Here is a 15,676-nt window from a genome sequence, read left to right as displayed (position 1 = left end):
CCCGACTGGCCTCTTCATTCCCACCCTTGTGCCTTCTAGTCTTGCTCCAGAAGGATCCTTTTAAACAAATGTTCTTCCCATTTCCACCAACTATGCTCAAAACCAGCCAGTGGGTTTTGGATGTGCTTAGACTAAGACCCCAAACGTTCCCTTATGCACAAGACCTTCTGGCCCTGGCCTCACCACAACTGTGTCACTCTCTGTCTTTGGTCTCTGCTGTCCGGGGCCGGGGGCTTGTTGGCTCTTTCCTGCCTGAGGTTTAGAGCCACTGCTCCTCCCCCACCCCTCCTCCGTTTCCCACTTTGAAAATCCCCACCCAGCCTCCCTTCTTGGCTTCAAAGCCCTCCTCAGAGAGCCTCCTTGACTCCCCAACATGAATTTGCCCCTTAGGATGCTCTCCAATAATGCCCTATCATTTTTTTCCTTCAGTTCTTTTCATGGTTTGCATTTATATCTTTACTTTTGTGACTATTTAAAACCTGAATCTTGCATGTAATTGTCAGCTCCAAGAGGGCAGTGACTGAGATCTCGGTGTGAGGCACAGTCGCTTGGCACCTAGGAGGCTCTCAAGAAACGTTTGTTGAGCAGATGAACAAGGGATTCAACAGCAGGCACTTTATACTGTCTCTCATTTGTGTGGTGGACAAGCCAAGGTCAAATCTTAGCCCCGATACTCACTGGCTCTGGGGCCTTGGGCAAGTTTGTAACCTTTCAGGCCTCAATTTCCTCCTCTGTGGAACGGAGACACTATTAATAATACTTCTGTGTTACTGTGGGGGTTTAATGAAAACTTGTACAAAGAATTCTCAACACCTGGCAGATGGGAAGAACTTAATAAATTGTTACTATTTTCCTTCTTTCTCTCCTCTTCTGGGCGAATCATATGGGCTCTTTTTAGCGGAATGAACTCTTGGGTAACAAGAGCAATACGAAGTCTTGAGGTCTTAGGAAGAAGGCGGAAGTGCTCTCAAGAGGCACGTGGTTGCTGCCGTCAAGCCTGGGGTTGTGGTTGGCTGTTCTTTCCCTCCCCTGTGCAGACTGCTCCCCGTGCTGAGCCTCTCCCTGGAGCCGTGGGGTGTCTCCAGCTCCCGGGGAGCCCAGGAGGATGCCAGGGAACCCCTGGGAGGAATCGTCCTGGCTGCACATTATAGAGGCAGAAGGTGGGGTTGGAATGCCAGAGAAGCTTCCTTAGAACTTCCAGGAGGTACAACTTCTAGAGCTACCAGACCAACAACTCTCTCCCTTAGGGGTTTGAAGCCTTTTTCTCGACATTTCATTTCTTTTTTACAAAGTTCCAGCATAGAGAAAAAAAGAATGGAGTTGTTCTACCTAATGTTCTGATGGGCAGGGACCTGTAGACTTATCAGGCCCCTCAGCAAGCATGGAGGGCCGGGGATCTCTGGCCCCCGGGCAGGGCTGGGGCTGCTCTGGCCCCTGCATTGAGGCTGAGTTGACTCCTCTATGCCCTGACCTAGCTGGGGCCCAAGGTGGCCCGGCAAGTGGCACAGTCGCCACTTGACCACACCCCTTCTTCTCCATCCTTTCAGCACCCCACAGGCTAACCACAACACAACAGTGCTCCAAGACAGAACAGAACCAGCACCGGAAGCCAGGAGGGGAGTGGGTGTGCAGGAACAGAGATGATATTTTGACTTGGCTGGTTTATTTATTTTTATTTTTTTTTCTGGGACAGAGTCTTGCTCTGTCGCCCAGGCTGGAGTGCAGTGGTGTGATTTTGGCTCACTGCAACCTCTGGGTTCAAGCGATTCTCCTGCCTCAGTCTCCTGAGTTGCTGGGATTACAGACAACCACCACCAGGCCCAGCTAATCTTTTTTTTTTTTTGAGACTGAGTCTCACTCTGTTGCCCAGTCTGGAGTGCAGTGGTGCGATCTTGGCTCGCTGCAACCTCCACCTCCCAGGTTCAAGCGATTCTCCTGCCTCAGCCTTCCAAGTAGCTGGGACTACAGGCATGTGCCACCATGCCCGGCTAATTTTTATATTTTTAGTAGAGACGGGGTTTCATCATGTTGGCCAGGTTGGTCTTGAACTTCTGACCTCAAGTCATCCTCCCGTCTTCGGCCTCCCAAAGTGTGTGGGATTACAGGCATGAGCCACTGTGCCTGGCCTGACTTGGCTATTTTGATGCAGTGGTTTTGATGAGGTCAGAAAGAAAGTTAAAATGCTAGTCTTTTTTTTTTTATTCCTCATCACCAATATTTGCAAAGATAACCCTGAGCTCTTGGCCCATCCCAGTGCTTCTTGCCCTGTGCCTTTGCCTGAGGCATGGCTGCTGGGTGAGGTGGGGTGGGGCACAGGGCGCTGAAGATGTCTTTTGCGCACCTGAAGCATTCAGAAGGGAGCTGGAAGTGTGGCGGTCTGTCTTAGACTACGTTAGCTGTGTCAAAACAGCTATGCCCCCACATCACTAGCCGAAAAGGAAGGGGGAACAGAAGTAATTTATCAGCCCCTGTCATGTGCCAGGTACTTGCCTGGCATCTTATACAAGTGATGTCATTGAATCACCCCATTTCACAGAAGCGTAATGGGGTTCAGTGAGACAGTGGCTTGCCCGAGGTCACATAGCTTCTACCCACGGCCAGGACCTGCCATGCTTCCTCCTGATCTGGCACTGCTTTTATTTCCCTTCCTTCCCATGCTGCCTCTGAATTCTAAACAGGTAGCTTGGATTGGCACTTTCTGGAATGGCACAGACACTCAGAAGCGGCTGCTTGCTCAGTCTACCAGTGGTGGGGTTGGGGGCAGATCTGATCTCTCTCCTCGCCATCCCAGTCCTTCCCAGGGCAGAAGGCCCCATTGCTGGGGTCTGAATCCCCCTTCCACTCCCTGTTCTTCTGGGACTAACTGATTTCCCATCCCCATCCCTGTACAGCCTCTCTGGATCCAGGGGGAGGCCCCCAAGGAGCTCCCCTGCGCAGCACCATCCCCCGAACCACCTCTCAGAGGCTGCTGAAGGTGCCCAGGCCGATGCCTCCCATCCAGAGCATCCCTACCACCCCCGAGGCCAGTGGAGTCAAAGAGAAGGGCCTGGACCCACCGGGGAGCATTCTGGGTCCTCATGAGTTGAGACCCCGTGCTCAGGAGGTAAGGCGGTTCAACTGTTGTGAGTCTGGTCCTCAGCTTCTTACCCTCCCTTCCTCCTGCCTTTCCTTCTAGCCTCCACCAACCCCTGACTCCATGCCCTGAGCATCCCTGGAGGTGTCTCAAGGTCTGCAGTGAGGATAGGGACAGCACTGGGAGAGGCTGAAGGCGCTCATTTCACCACCTCCCCCAGCGTCCCAAACCTCCATAGCTGGCCTGGGTGCTCTGGGTGGCTGTGCCAGAGGATGCATGACCTTTGTCCTAGAACTGGTGGTCCCCTAGGCCTTCTCTGGTCTAAATGTTCTAGAATTCCTCCTGCTTTCTGGCCCTCTCCATTTTAAGCAAGAGTGTGGCAAAGAATGCTGAGCTAGGACTCAGATTTGGGCCTTGGTTTCTGCTTGCCCCTCACTGGCTGTGTGACCTTGGGCAAGTCACACCCCTCTTTGGGCCCCAGTTTGCACATCTATGAAAATAGAGGTTTGGACCAGATGTGTTTGAAGGTCCTTCCAGCTCTGATGTTCTAGGATTTTTCTGAAATGAGAACAGAAAAACAAATAATAATAGTCATAAAAGGGCTTGCCAGTGTCCTCACCAGGAGTGGTAAGGAAGCAGTCAGCCTTCTGGGGGTCCCAGGGTGGTGTGGCTGAAAAGAGACAGCAGGCCCCACACTGTGTGAGGTGCCTGGGAGATGAGCGTTCACCGTGGGATGTTTCCATAGGCCAGACCCCTGTCCCGCCTCTGCTCTCAGGCGCAGATCTCCCGGCAATACCTGCACTGCAATGATGAGAAGATGCGGAAGTCCCTGGGCGCCATCATGATCCCACCCATCCCAAAGGCCAGGACGGTTGCAGCGACCCCCTCCCGTGTGCCTGGCTCCCTTCCCAGCCCATTACCTCCAGGCCAGGGAGTCCTCACAGGCCTGAGAGCTCCACGCATGCGGTAAGAGCTCTAAGTCAAACCTTCCTGGCTGACTTCTCTCCCTCTGTCCCCCTGAGATCCAATGGGGCTCCTCGTGGCCAACCCTCCATGCTGGGGCAGAGTTCTTGGGACACCAGGCAGGGAAAGGGCCAGGGGCTCCACCCACGAGCCACAGACCTAGGGAGGTCCCAGCATGGTTGCCAGGGCTTCTCTGCCTCTTGGCTCCGGCAGGCTGGGTCAATGGCATCACGAACAATGTCTCCAGCCTCTGTCTTCTCCCAGTGCCTTAGTGGACGAGGTTGCTGGAGTAATGAATAAAACACTAATTATTTTAGCTCGTATATATAATTTTGAGATGGAGTCTCACTCTGTCGCCCAGGCTGGAGTGCAGTGGCGTGATCTCAGCTCACTGCAACCTCCGCCTCCCGGGTTCAAGCGATTCTCCTGAGTAACTGGGATTACAGGCACCCACAACCATGCCCTGCTAATTTTTGTATTTTTAGTAGAGACAGATTTCAGCATGTTGGCCAGGCTGGTCTCAAAACACCTGACCTCAGGTGATCTGCCCTCCTTGGCCTCCCAAAGTGCTGGGATTACAGGTGTGAGCCACCGCGCCCGGCCTATGAATAAAACACTATTTTAAAGCATGATTTAGTTCATGGCAGCTCTTTGTAATTAAATATTTTCTTAATTGATGGATACTAAAAATACAACCAGTATCATGTGTATGGGGGACAGTCCACAAACTTTTGGACTTGAAGAGGGGTCTTCATATCCCACAAACAAGTGGGGAAGAGGGTCTTTGTGTTGGCATAAATCGGGTTATGGCTTATAAGGAAGACAGTGCTCTCAATGGCCAGCAACATCCCTGTGGTCAGTCCAGAGTGATGTCAGAGCACGTGTGTGTGAGAGTGAGAGTGTGTGTCTGAGTGTGTCTTCGTGTGTGCACACATGTATGAGTGCTTGCATGTATGTATGTGTGAGTGTATGTGTATGAGTGTGTATGTGTGCATGTATGTGTGAGTGCATGCATGTATGTGAGTACAAGAGTATGTGTGTGTGTCTGAGTATGTGTGTATGTGTGTGAGTGCATGCATGTGTGTGAGTGTACGTGTCTGAGGGTGTTTGTGTGTGCATGAGTGCAAGAGTATGTGTCTGTGTCTGAGTGCATGTGTGGAGTATGTGTGTGCATGTATGTGCATGTGTGTGAGTGCATCTGTGTGGAGTGTGTGTGCATGTGTGTGGAGTGTATGTGTGCGTGTGAGTGCATGTGTGAGTGCATGTGTGTGCGAGTGCATGTGAGTGCATGTTGTGCGTGTATGTGTGTGAGTGCATGTTGTGAGTGCATGTGTGTGCATGTGTATGGGTGTGTGTGCATGTGTATGTGTGTGAGTGCATGTTGTGTGTGTACATGTGTGTGAGTGCATGTGTAAGGGCATGTGTGTGGAGCGTGTGTGCATGTGTGTGGGGTATGTGTGCATGTGTGTATATGTGTGAGACCATGTGAGTGCATGTGTGTGGTGTGTGTGCATATGTGTGTGTGCATGTGTGTGTGGGGTGTGTATGTGTGCATGTGTGTGAGACCGTGTGAGTGTGTGGGGTGTGTGTGCATGTGTGTGTATGAGACTGTGCATGTGTGCACACATGTGTGTATGTGTGTGAGAGCATGCATGCGCATGAGTGCATGTGTGTGAGAGCATGTATGTGTGTGACTGCATGCGTGTGCATGTGTGTGAGTGTATGTGTTTGTGTGTGGCTGCGTGTGAAGCCGTGTGGAGTGTGTGTGTGCATGTGTGCAGTGTATGTGCATGTGTGTGTATGTGTGTGAGAGCATGCGTGCGTGTGCATGTTGTGAGTGCATGTGTGTGTGAGTGCATCTGTGGAGTGTGTGCATGTGTGTGTATGTGTGAGTGCATGTGCGTGAGTGCATGTGTGTGCATATGTATGTGTGAGTGCACGTGTGTGCATGTGTATGTGTCAGTGCATGTTGTGAGTGCATGTGTGCATGTGTATGTGTGTGAGTGCATGTGTGTGTAAGTGCATGTGTGTGGAGTATGTGTGCGTACATGTGTGCATGTGTGTGGGGTATGTGTGCATGTGTGTATATGTGTGTGAGACCGTGTGAGTACGTGTGTGGTGTGTGGCATATGTGTGTGCATGTGTGGGGTGTGCATGTGTGCGTGTGTTTGAGACCATATGTGATGCGTGTGTGGAGTCTGTGTATGTGTGAGAGCATGTGTGTGTGTGTGTGGGGGGTGCATGTGTGTGGAGTGCATATGTGTGTGCATGTGTGTGAGAGCATGCATGTGCGAGTATGTGTGTGTGACTGCACACCACGTGTGCATGTGTGTGAGTGCATGTGTTTGTGTGTGTGACTACGTGTGTGAAGCCATATGTGGTGTGTGTGCATGTGTGTGGAGTGTGTGTGTGCATGTGTGTGCATGTATGTATGTGTGAGTGCATATGTGTGTGGAGTGCCTGTGTGTGCATGTGTGTGAGTGCATGTGTGTGGAGTGTGTGTGCATGTGTGTATGTGTGAGTGCATGCATGTGAGTGCATGTGTGTGCGTGTATGTGTGTGAGTGCATGTGTGTGCATGTGTATGTGTGTGAATGCATGTGTGAGTGCATGTGTGTGCATGTGTGTGAATGCACGTGTGTGAGTGCTGTGTGTGAGTGCATGTGTTGCCTGTGTATCTGTGTGTGAGTGCGTGTGTGCATGTGTATCTGTGTGTGAGTGCATGTGTGTGCATGTGTATCTGTGTGCGAGTGCATGTGTATGTGTGAGTGCATGTGTGTGGAGTGTGTGTGCATGTGCTTGGGGCCTATGGGCCTGGCTCCTTCAGTACAGTCACAATCCAGTTCCTGCTGTGACTGCTTCCCTCCTGTTTCTTGGGGCCTGATGACTTGGATTCTTCCATTTTTCTCACACTTCCTCATTCCCTCCATCTCCCTTGTGCTTTCCCTCTGTGCACACACATGTTCATGTCTTTCTCTGACCCTGTGGGGTATGGAGACCCGTCCATGTACTTGCTCCTGGATTCGAGTTCTCTATTCAGTTTTCACCGTCGGCCTCCTCAGACAGCGGCTTGCTCCGCTGACCTCCGCCTCCTCACCCTTGGACATGTCCTCCCCTTTCCCACTCAGACGCTGGCCTCTTCCTCCCCTCGGAGCAGCCTTATCTGTGCCTCTCATGTGTCGCTGGCCCCACACCTATGGCCTTTCCTCTTATCTCCTTACTCTTGAACTTTTTGCATCATTTGAACCATGGACAGCACTTAAATTTTTCTTTTTCTGCATCCTGACTTTATACCTGCTTCTCGACCTTCCAGGCAGCTTCCTGTGTGCCCTCTTCCATTTCTAAGTTCTGCCATTCCCACAATTGTTCCAGGGCTCTTTGCCCCATCTCCTGTTTTCTCCTGGGGCCCTTATGTGTGCCCAAGTCTTCCAGATGGTGGAATGTGGGTAAGTTCACATCTCCTGCTCTAGCCCTGGAACCATCCACAGGGCAGGCTCCGTGTTTCCATCTTTCTGTTGGGCATCTCCAGTTTCTCCTGGCTGATGTGATCCAGCACCAGAGGGAGAGACAGGGAGGCTGTGCTGCCATCATGGCAACAAGGACCACCTCGTGTTTTCCCAAACCACCGCCTCCCAAGACCTTCGCATTGCTGTCAAGGTGCAGACCTTCTCCTTGGCCTTCAAGTCTCAGTGTCATCTTTGACCCTTGCTCCTAGTGCCTCCTGCTTCAACACATTTCCATAGCCCCCCAAGTCTTTCTTAACAGCCATGAAAGCTCCACCCCTTTCTAGCCCCTGACTTTCCCTCTTGGCTTGCACTTCCGCTTCCTTCTTGACCTCCCCTAATATTGCCTAGCCAGTCTCCTTGCAACCCTGTGCGCTCAATCCCCATCTTTCATTTTCCTGCTTCCCCCACCACCTTGCACACCTCTTGCATGCACTTTGCCTGTATTGACATTCCTGATTGAATGAATGGAGGGTCCTTTGTGTCAAGGACCCAGGCGCATAATGCTGAGCCTCCTTGGCCTGACATTCAGGGTCCATCCAGCCCATGACCCCACAGTTCCTCCCCGCTGTCCCCCAGTGCTGCTCTGCAGGGCCTTCTTACCCCTCCAGACCCTGAGAACCTATTACCATTTCACTCATCCATCCGTCCATTTACGAGGGGACATGGTGCTTCCCCTCGTCCATCTCTGCAACCCCAACAGCCTCTCACCCCTTTCCCCACCCATTCATTCCATCTCCACTGTTCCACGTCTACGTACTCTCCCTTTAAAGGGTGGCAAGGACAGGAAGTGGCCTTCTCTGCATTGTCCACAGGCATCCAGCCCAGGGACTGCCTCAGCCCCTCCCTTCCATTAAACAAAATAAGCAAATCTTGATTATTTAAATTTATTTTGTTTATTTATTTTGTTTTATTTATTTGTTTTTTATTTTTTATTATTATTATGTTTTGAGATGGAGTCTCACCTGTCGCCCAGGCTGAAGTGCAGGCACGATCTTGGCTCACTGTAACCTCCGCCTCCTGGGTTCAGGCAATTCTTCTGTCTCAGCCTCCCAAGTAGCTGAGACTACAGCAGCATGCCACCATGCCCAGCTAAATTTTGTTATTTTAGTAGAGATGTGGTTTCATCATATTGGCCAGGCTAGTCTTAAACTCCTGACCTTAGGTGATCTGCCCACCTTGGCTTCCCAAAGTGCTGGGATTACAGTTGTGAGCCACTGCACCCAGCTAATTAAAAAAAAGAAATTTTTTTTTGAGATGGAGTCTTGCTCTGTTACCCAGGCTGGAGTGCAGTGGCATGATCTCTGCTCATTGTAACCTCCACCTCCCTGGTTCTAGTGATTCTTCTGCCTCAGCCTCCCTAGTAGCTGGGATTACAGGCATGCACCACCAGGCCCAGCTAATTTTTGTATTTTTAGTAGAGATGGGGTTTCACCATGTTGGCTAGGCTCATCCTGAACTCAGGTGATCTGCCCACCTCGGCCTCCCAAAGTGCTGGGATTACAGGTATAAGCCACTGCACCTGGCCCAGACTGTTTTATTTAAACCTCATTCTGTTGTTTAACTTGGAGCACCACAGGGCAGGGGCCATATGTCAAAAACCTCTGTGGCTTCCGTGGGGCCAGGATTGGTACCTGGCATGGATTAGTTCCATAATAAATATCTGTCCTTTCCTGTCTGGTTGTGACATGGATTTCTCCTTGCTGACAATGTGGGGTTCTCCAGCCAATGGAGGGGATGGAGGCTCTGTTACCATTTCACTCATCCATCTGTCCGTTTACTCACCTAAAAACTGTTAAGCACCTGCTATGGGCCAGGTGCATAGGTCACAATCTGTGTGCTCCAGGAGCTCACGAGAGATACCTCCCAGGAAGTCATCAAGGTGAAGTTCAGAGAGGTGGGCACATAGGCGAAGGCTGCCTGTCATGTTGGTGACCCAGGAGAAAGAGATCTGAATCACGCCAGGCAGACTTCTCAGGGAAGGGTGAGGGCACACTTGCGAGATGGAGATGGAGGTGGAAGAGGGAGAGACGGAAGGAGGAGTGAGCCCCTGCATCCTTGCATGACAGCCTGTGGGGTGGGGGTGAAGGGCCCATGTGCCAACTGAGAAGTGGGAGCTTCATCCTCCTGTGAGGAGGTGCCACCAAAGGCTTTCGGGTGTGAAAGGGGCATCTGCTGTGACTTAGAAAGGCCACGCTGGCAACCTCAGAGAGGCATGGACCGTGTAGATGGAGGTGGGGCTGCTGCAGGAATCCGGGGAGAAGGCAAAGGGTGCCTGAACAGGGCAGAGGCAGGGAGTCTGCGGGCTGAGGATGCAGAGGTGGGGGTAGGGCGGGATGAATGGCAGGGCTAAGCCACGGGCTGGATGTGGGCTGAAGATGGGGGAGCTGAGACCATGCTTGGGTTCCTGGCTTCAGCCACTGGACAGATACTGGCACCCTTCCTGGAGACAGGGCATAGGAGAAGAGGCAGGTGCTGGGGACATTGCTGAGGCCACTCTTGGACACGCTTAGGCGTTTGGGTTGGAGCAGGGAGGGGCTTTTGCTGGAAACAAGGCTTTGCTGCCCCTGCTCCACCCACCGCCTTGGGGCCTGGGGAGGAGCCTGAGCGCTGGTGGGTTTTCTGTGAGGTTCGCAGAGGGTGGGCCGGGGCTGCCACGTGCAGGAAGGCAGGGGCCCTGATCAGCGTGGCCTGCCTTGGCCTCAGTCCTTTCTGCTGTGGGGTCTCTAGAGAAGGGGAGGGCAAGAGGCTTCCCAAGGTCCACAGCTTAAGAGAAGCTGAGCCAAGTCCTCTGAGGCCAAATCCCTTGCTCAGAGCGGGTGTGTGTGTGTGTGTGTGTGTGTGTTGGGGGGGTGGGGGGGGAGGCTGCAGCTCAGGGCCCCAGAAGCAGAGCCGAGGCATGAGCAGGATGAGGCCGGGCCTTGGAGAAGGGGGCAGCATCGGGGTTTTTGGCATCCTGTGCTCACCTCAGGCAGCCTGGGACCTCCATGAGCTCGTAGAAGCCAAGGGCAACTGTGTGGACTTTGATACTCCACTTCCCTTCCCTGCCCACCTCCAATCCTGTTAGTGCCGTTGGGCAGAGGTTGGGCAGTGGTAGGTTACAATGGCAAAGGCCTAGGGGGCGAGCTCCCCAGGTCAGGGGTGTCCTGGGGCATTCGCTTACTGTCTCCAGCCCACACAATCCCTCCCTGTGGGTCCAGACCCAGGAGGCTGGGCCTGGCCCTGGGAGCAATGGCGAATCCCGGCTGATCTAGGCCCAGGTTGAAGATCCGCTCCTCCCGTGGACCCCGGGTCCCCTGACCTACACAGTCCCCAAGGATCAGGGTTCCCCTGGATCCAGGCAGGCACTGAGGTGGGCTGTCCTACCGCTCCTCCTCCAGCCCGGCCTGGACTGTGATCCTCTGAGGCCAGAGCATGGGATATTGTGTTCCTGTCCTGTTGCTGTGGCTTGTTACTCTGTCAGCCCCCACAGTGGGTGATGTCAGCCCCCCAGTGGTCCTGATGTCCACCAAGAAGGGAAAGCCATGTGGGACACTGCAGGGCTGGTCTCCATGGGAACCTGAGCTCCTGGAAGGCAGGGAGTGTCATGTCTTATTGATGCCCCATTCCCAGTGTCTAGAATAGTGCTTGACACATAGTAAGTCTTCAGTAAATATCTGTTGAATAAGTAAATGGTGCTTCCAACTTAAGAAATTACAATTAAAACCAGTGCCAGGGATGCCACTGTCTTCCCTTCCTGTGGGTAATTGGGATTGAGCTTCTGGTATAAAACAGTGGTGACTTCCTGTCACAGCAAAGGGGATCAACCCCGCCCCCCAGGCCCTGGGGGATGGGAGATGGGGGGATGAGGATTACAATCATGAGGAGTGGGACTATTTAGGGGTCACTGAGCTCTCACGGGGTTGGCTCAGCTTGGAGAACTTGAGCTTGGTGCTGTCTGAGCTGGGAGGCAGTTTACCCTTGTCTGCTGCAGCTGCTCTCAGCTCCACAGGCCCAAGCAGTGCAGCGGGAGGGTGGGGGCTTCCTTTAAGCCAGCAGTTTCTGTGTGGGTGTCGGCCTCTTGGGAAATGGGTGAGCTGCACTGCCAGGAAATGGGGCTGAACCTGGCCTGGTGGTCAGCCTGCCCTTGTGTTTGCAGAGGGAGCTGTGTCTCTTGCAGCTTGAATCCTGGGCCAAGAGCCTCTGCAGGGATAACAGTGCCCTCCTCTTTGTCCCCCATCTCGGCCATTGCCCCATCCTGGAGCCACCCTGGGTTCCCCCAGCAGTGTCTCTGGCTGGCCGTCCCTCGTGATGCTTTTCTCTCTCCCATTCTTTTAAGATTGGCTCGGGAGAGTGGGCCTCAGGAGAAGACCCCTGCATCTCTGGGTACGTATCTTCCATGCACACCTCCCTTTGTTATTTGACTCTCTGCATTCCTGGGCTGGGTCATGGAAACAGAATTAGGGCCAGAGGAGATCTGAGAGCTCTTGTGTCTGGGCCCTTCATTTCACAGCAGGAAGCTGAAGTCACCGGAGGTCTAACTGGAGGGTGGCAGCGGGCCCGGGCAAGGTGTGGAAGAGAAGTGACATTTATTGGCACCTGCTCTGGTACGTCAGGTGTGTTAACGTACACCAGCTTGTGCGGCTTGCCACGGCCTGGATAAGAGAGACGAGGCTGGCCCCGTGTGACGGACGAGCTGGCACATGAAGGCTCTGTGAGCAGGATGTTCTCCCTGGTCGCTGAGCCCAGTCAGGCTTGCACTCAAGTTTCCATGGCTCCAAAGCTGGGGTCTTGACGCATCAAGCAGCTGCCCCTTGCAATGTGTTAAGCAAGTAGAGAGAGTATTCCTCATCTAGAGAATGAGAGGGTAAACCAGAGCCCACAAACCTCAGCCAGCCGGCCCCAGGAGCTTTAGCTATCAGGGAATAGGGCCAGCAGAGGATTGAGGTGAGGAGAGGGGACAGGGCAGGGTAGGAGGCCTTTAAAGAGGGAGGAGGGATCACTCCTGGATTGAACTCTATGGGGAGGTGGGACAGGTGGATGGAAGCTGAGCCTCTGCTGCAGGGCTGGGGAGCAGAACACCCGGAGCCCAGGCCATGGTGGGGAGGAGTTGGAGGCAGCCGCTCTGCTGCCCGGCAGGAGGGATGGCCTCCCCAGGACCAGCTTCGTGGCAGGTCACTCTGCTAATCAGCTCAGCTGGTGGGGCAGTTGGCGAAGGGGGGGCGGCTGTTGCCCAAGAGGCCCTGGGATCAAGACACAAAGCTGGGCCTGGCACAGAAACCTCTGTGGCAGCTGCTTCTCCCCTGCTCCTGGGCCAGGCTACAGCAGGGTGAGCCCAGGCAGTCTGTGGCGAAATGCACTGGCACCCTGAGTGACCTTAAGAGCTAACCTGGAGGATGCTGGTGTGGGGGTTGGGCCAGGAGACCCCAGTCAGTAACCACTTCCTCCCCTGGCTCTCCAGCTTGCTGCTTGAGAACCAGGTCACCAGGGGCCTGTGGCAGGGGCAGGCTGCTCAGACAAGGCTTTCCAGGGCATCCCTTTGGGGTGCAGGTGAAGAAGTGACATACAAAATAGTTAAGTCCTCAAAGGGCTCTCTGCCCTCCAGCTGGCAGCTGGCCTGACACTGCCCTCTGTGTGCAACATGCCTAGCACGTGGTAGGGGCTCAGGGGGTCTTGTCTGAAGCTGGGGGCTTCCCCGCATCTGTGGCATTCCTGCAGTCCTTGCCCTGGCCAGGTGGTGCCTACCACATGTGCCCTCTGCCCTGCCTCTTACCTCTGGGCAGATGAGGCTTCAAAGCCCCTCTTCCCCCTTGGCTCTTGATCCTTCTCCCTGCACCAAGCAGAGGAATCCTTTGCAGAAGACATGGGCTGGGCAGAGGACCTGGATGACCTGGGAGCTCTGCATGGGCCCCAGACGTAAGATGCCTTTTCCAGCCTCAGGCAGCCTCAGCTGGTGGCCCCATCTCAGCAGACCCCTGACTTGCAGGTTCACCCAAGGACGGTGAGCTCCAAACCCTGTGGGTGGCAGAAAATGAATGAACCTGTTTGAGCCCTGCCTTCATAATGAGAAATATACCTTTAAAATCTGCTGATGGAGAAAATACGAATGACAAAGCAATACTGTGGATTTGATGCCATCAAGTGGAAGTGAATGGGTATTTTATCCATCCCAAGATCATTCGAAGGTTACTGGCTGTATTAGTCAGGGTTCTCCAGAGGGACGGAACTAGTAGGATATATGTCTGTATATAAAGGAGTTTATTAGGGAGAATTGGCTCACACGATTACAAGGTGAAGCCCCACGAGAGGCAATCTGCAAGCTGGGGGAGAGAGAGGCTGGTAGTGGCTCAGTCCAAGTTCGAAAGCCTCAAACCAGGGATGCCGACAGTGCAGCCTTCAGTCTGTGACCAAAAGTCTGAGAGCCCCTGGCGAGCCACTGGTGCAAGTCCCAGAGTCCAAAGGCCAAAGAACCTGGAGTCTGATGTTCAAGGGCAGGAGGAGTAGCAGGAAGCATCTAGCAGGGGAGAAAGCAGGCAGCCAGAAGACCCGGCAAGCATAGTGACCCCACCTTCTTCCACGTGCTTTGTTCTAGCTGTGATGGCAGCTAGCAGCTGATTTGATGGTGCCCACCCACACTGAGGGTGGGTCTTCCTCTCCCGGTCCACTGACTCAAAGGTCAATCTCCTCTGGCAACACCTTCACAGACACACCCAGAAACAATACTTGACCAGCTATGTAGGCATCCAATCCAGATGGCACCTAATATTAACCATCACACTGGCTCTCAGCTTTTCCATCTGTGAAATGAGACTGGACTAGTGTTAGATCTCTGGTCCTGGCAACTCTGTCCTTTCCTGCTGCGTCATGCTTTCAGGCAAGCCCATGGTCATATGAAAGCATGGGTGGGCCTATTCTGCTTTTTCTTTTCCTGCCGTACATACCTCCCAGGACAGATACACTTACTTATATTCTCAGGAAATGTCTTACATCTCCTGGATAACACATCTGACCTTGTTTCCCGCCCAGCCTCCCCACTCCCGCACCTATCTTGGAATAAAGTGTGCAGTGAATGAACGAATGAAGGGTGATGCTGGTCCACAGGTAGTCATGCCTGCCTCATGCCTGCCAGTGCTGCCCTGTACAGTAAACCTAACTCAGGTCTTGCTCCATTGAGGAAGAATTGAGGGTGTGGGGCTTAGCAGTAGAGTTGAGCCAGCCGCAGGGTCAGTGAGCTCAGGAGTGACCTGGGTGTCTTCAGCTCCACCCCTGTTCTCAACCCCTCAGAGCCAAAACCTTTGGCCTCACCCATCAGAGACAGGCCTGCCACTGCCAAGAAGCCTACCCTGCCTTTTTCTCAGTCTGCTCCCACGCTGACAGCCTTCTCCTTCGACCATGCCAAAGAAGCCTGCCCTCCGCTGAAAGAAGAGGACCAGAAGGAGATCGGCACCAAGGTACCTGGGGAGCGGGAGGAGGAGGAAGTGGGGCTGGAGTGGACCGCAGGCTGCATGAAGGCCAGCAAGCATCTGAAGTATTCAAGAGTGGGACCAGCCACAGAGCAGAGCAAGGAGAGCCCGAGGCAGCCACCCAAGTACTAAAGGCCAGAACCTGCAGACGGGGTTGGGGTGAGGGCTGAAGAAAGGAAGAGAAAGGATGGGGGTCAGAAGTGGGGTGGGGAACTAGGCGCAGGGAAGACTACAGAGGGTTGCTGAGGGGTAGGAGAGAGGAAGGAAGGAGGACGGGGAGGTTGCACAGGGCTCAGGAGGAAGCTGGATGTGGGGGAGAGAGCAGGAAGCCTTAGGTGAACTGGGCTGCGTGGTTTGAACTAACACCCAAGATAGCAAATGAGAGGCAGCTGACTTAGGGCTGATCAGCCACGGGCTGTGCTCCACGGACTGGCGAATACCTCACGCTTCTCAGGTGATCTTGGAAGGTGGTCTCTTCCCTGGTTGGAAGGAATTTAGTGAAGCTTGGGGAGTCACTGTAGTGAGGAGCCTGTGCTCATTCTTTGAAACAGAACATTCCAGGTCAAGAAGCATATCTTGAAGGCCTCCCGGGTGCATATTCTCTGTTAGAGACTGGGTGACCGTATTAAATCAGCACCACAGCCCTCCCATTGTAGAGAGGGCCACAGAACGTGAAACACAAACAATGATTCAATG

General features: G+C 53.4%; 1 protein-coding gene across 3 annotated transcripts in view; it reads left to right on the top strand.

The window, feature by feature from the left end:
• TOGARAM2 (TOG array regulator of axonemal microtubules 2) overlaps window positions 1–15,676 on the top strand; it is a 71,063-nt gene that overhangs the window by 18,370 nt on the left and 37,017 nt on the right. For all 3 annotated transcript variants that reach the window (XM_030799900.1, XM_030799901.1, XM_030799899.1), the window contains 4 exons: window positions 2,892–3,103; window positions 3,849–4,039; window positions 11,857–11,903; window positions 14,802–14,968. In XM_030799900.1, the coding sequence (XP_030655760.1) occupies window positions 2,892–3,103; window positions 3,849–4,039; window positions 11,857–11,903; window positions 14,802–14,968 (617 nt within the window). The remainder of the gene's footprint in view (window positions 1–2,891; window positions 3,104–3,848; window positions 4,040–11,856; window positions 11,904–14,801; window positions 14,969–15,676) is intronic.

Source organism: Nomascus leucogenys, chromosome 19 (assembly GCF_006542625.1).
Source record: "Nomascus leucogenys isolate Asia chromosome 19, Asia_NLE_v1, whole genome shotgun sequence".
Classification (NCBI taxonomy): Eukaryota; Metazoa; Chordata; class Mammalia; order Primates; family Hylobatidae; genus Nomascus; species Nomascus leucogenys.
The sequence above is the reverse complement of the archived record's forward strand: the minus strand, read 5'-3'. Positions and strand labels throughout refer to the sequence as shown.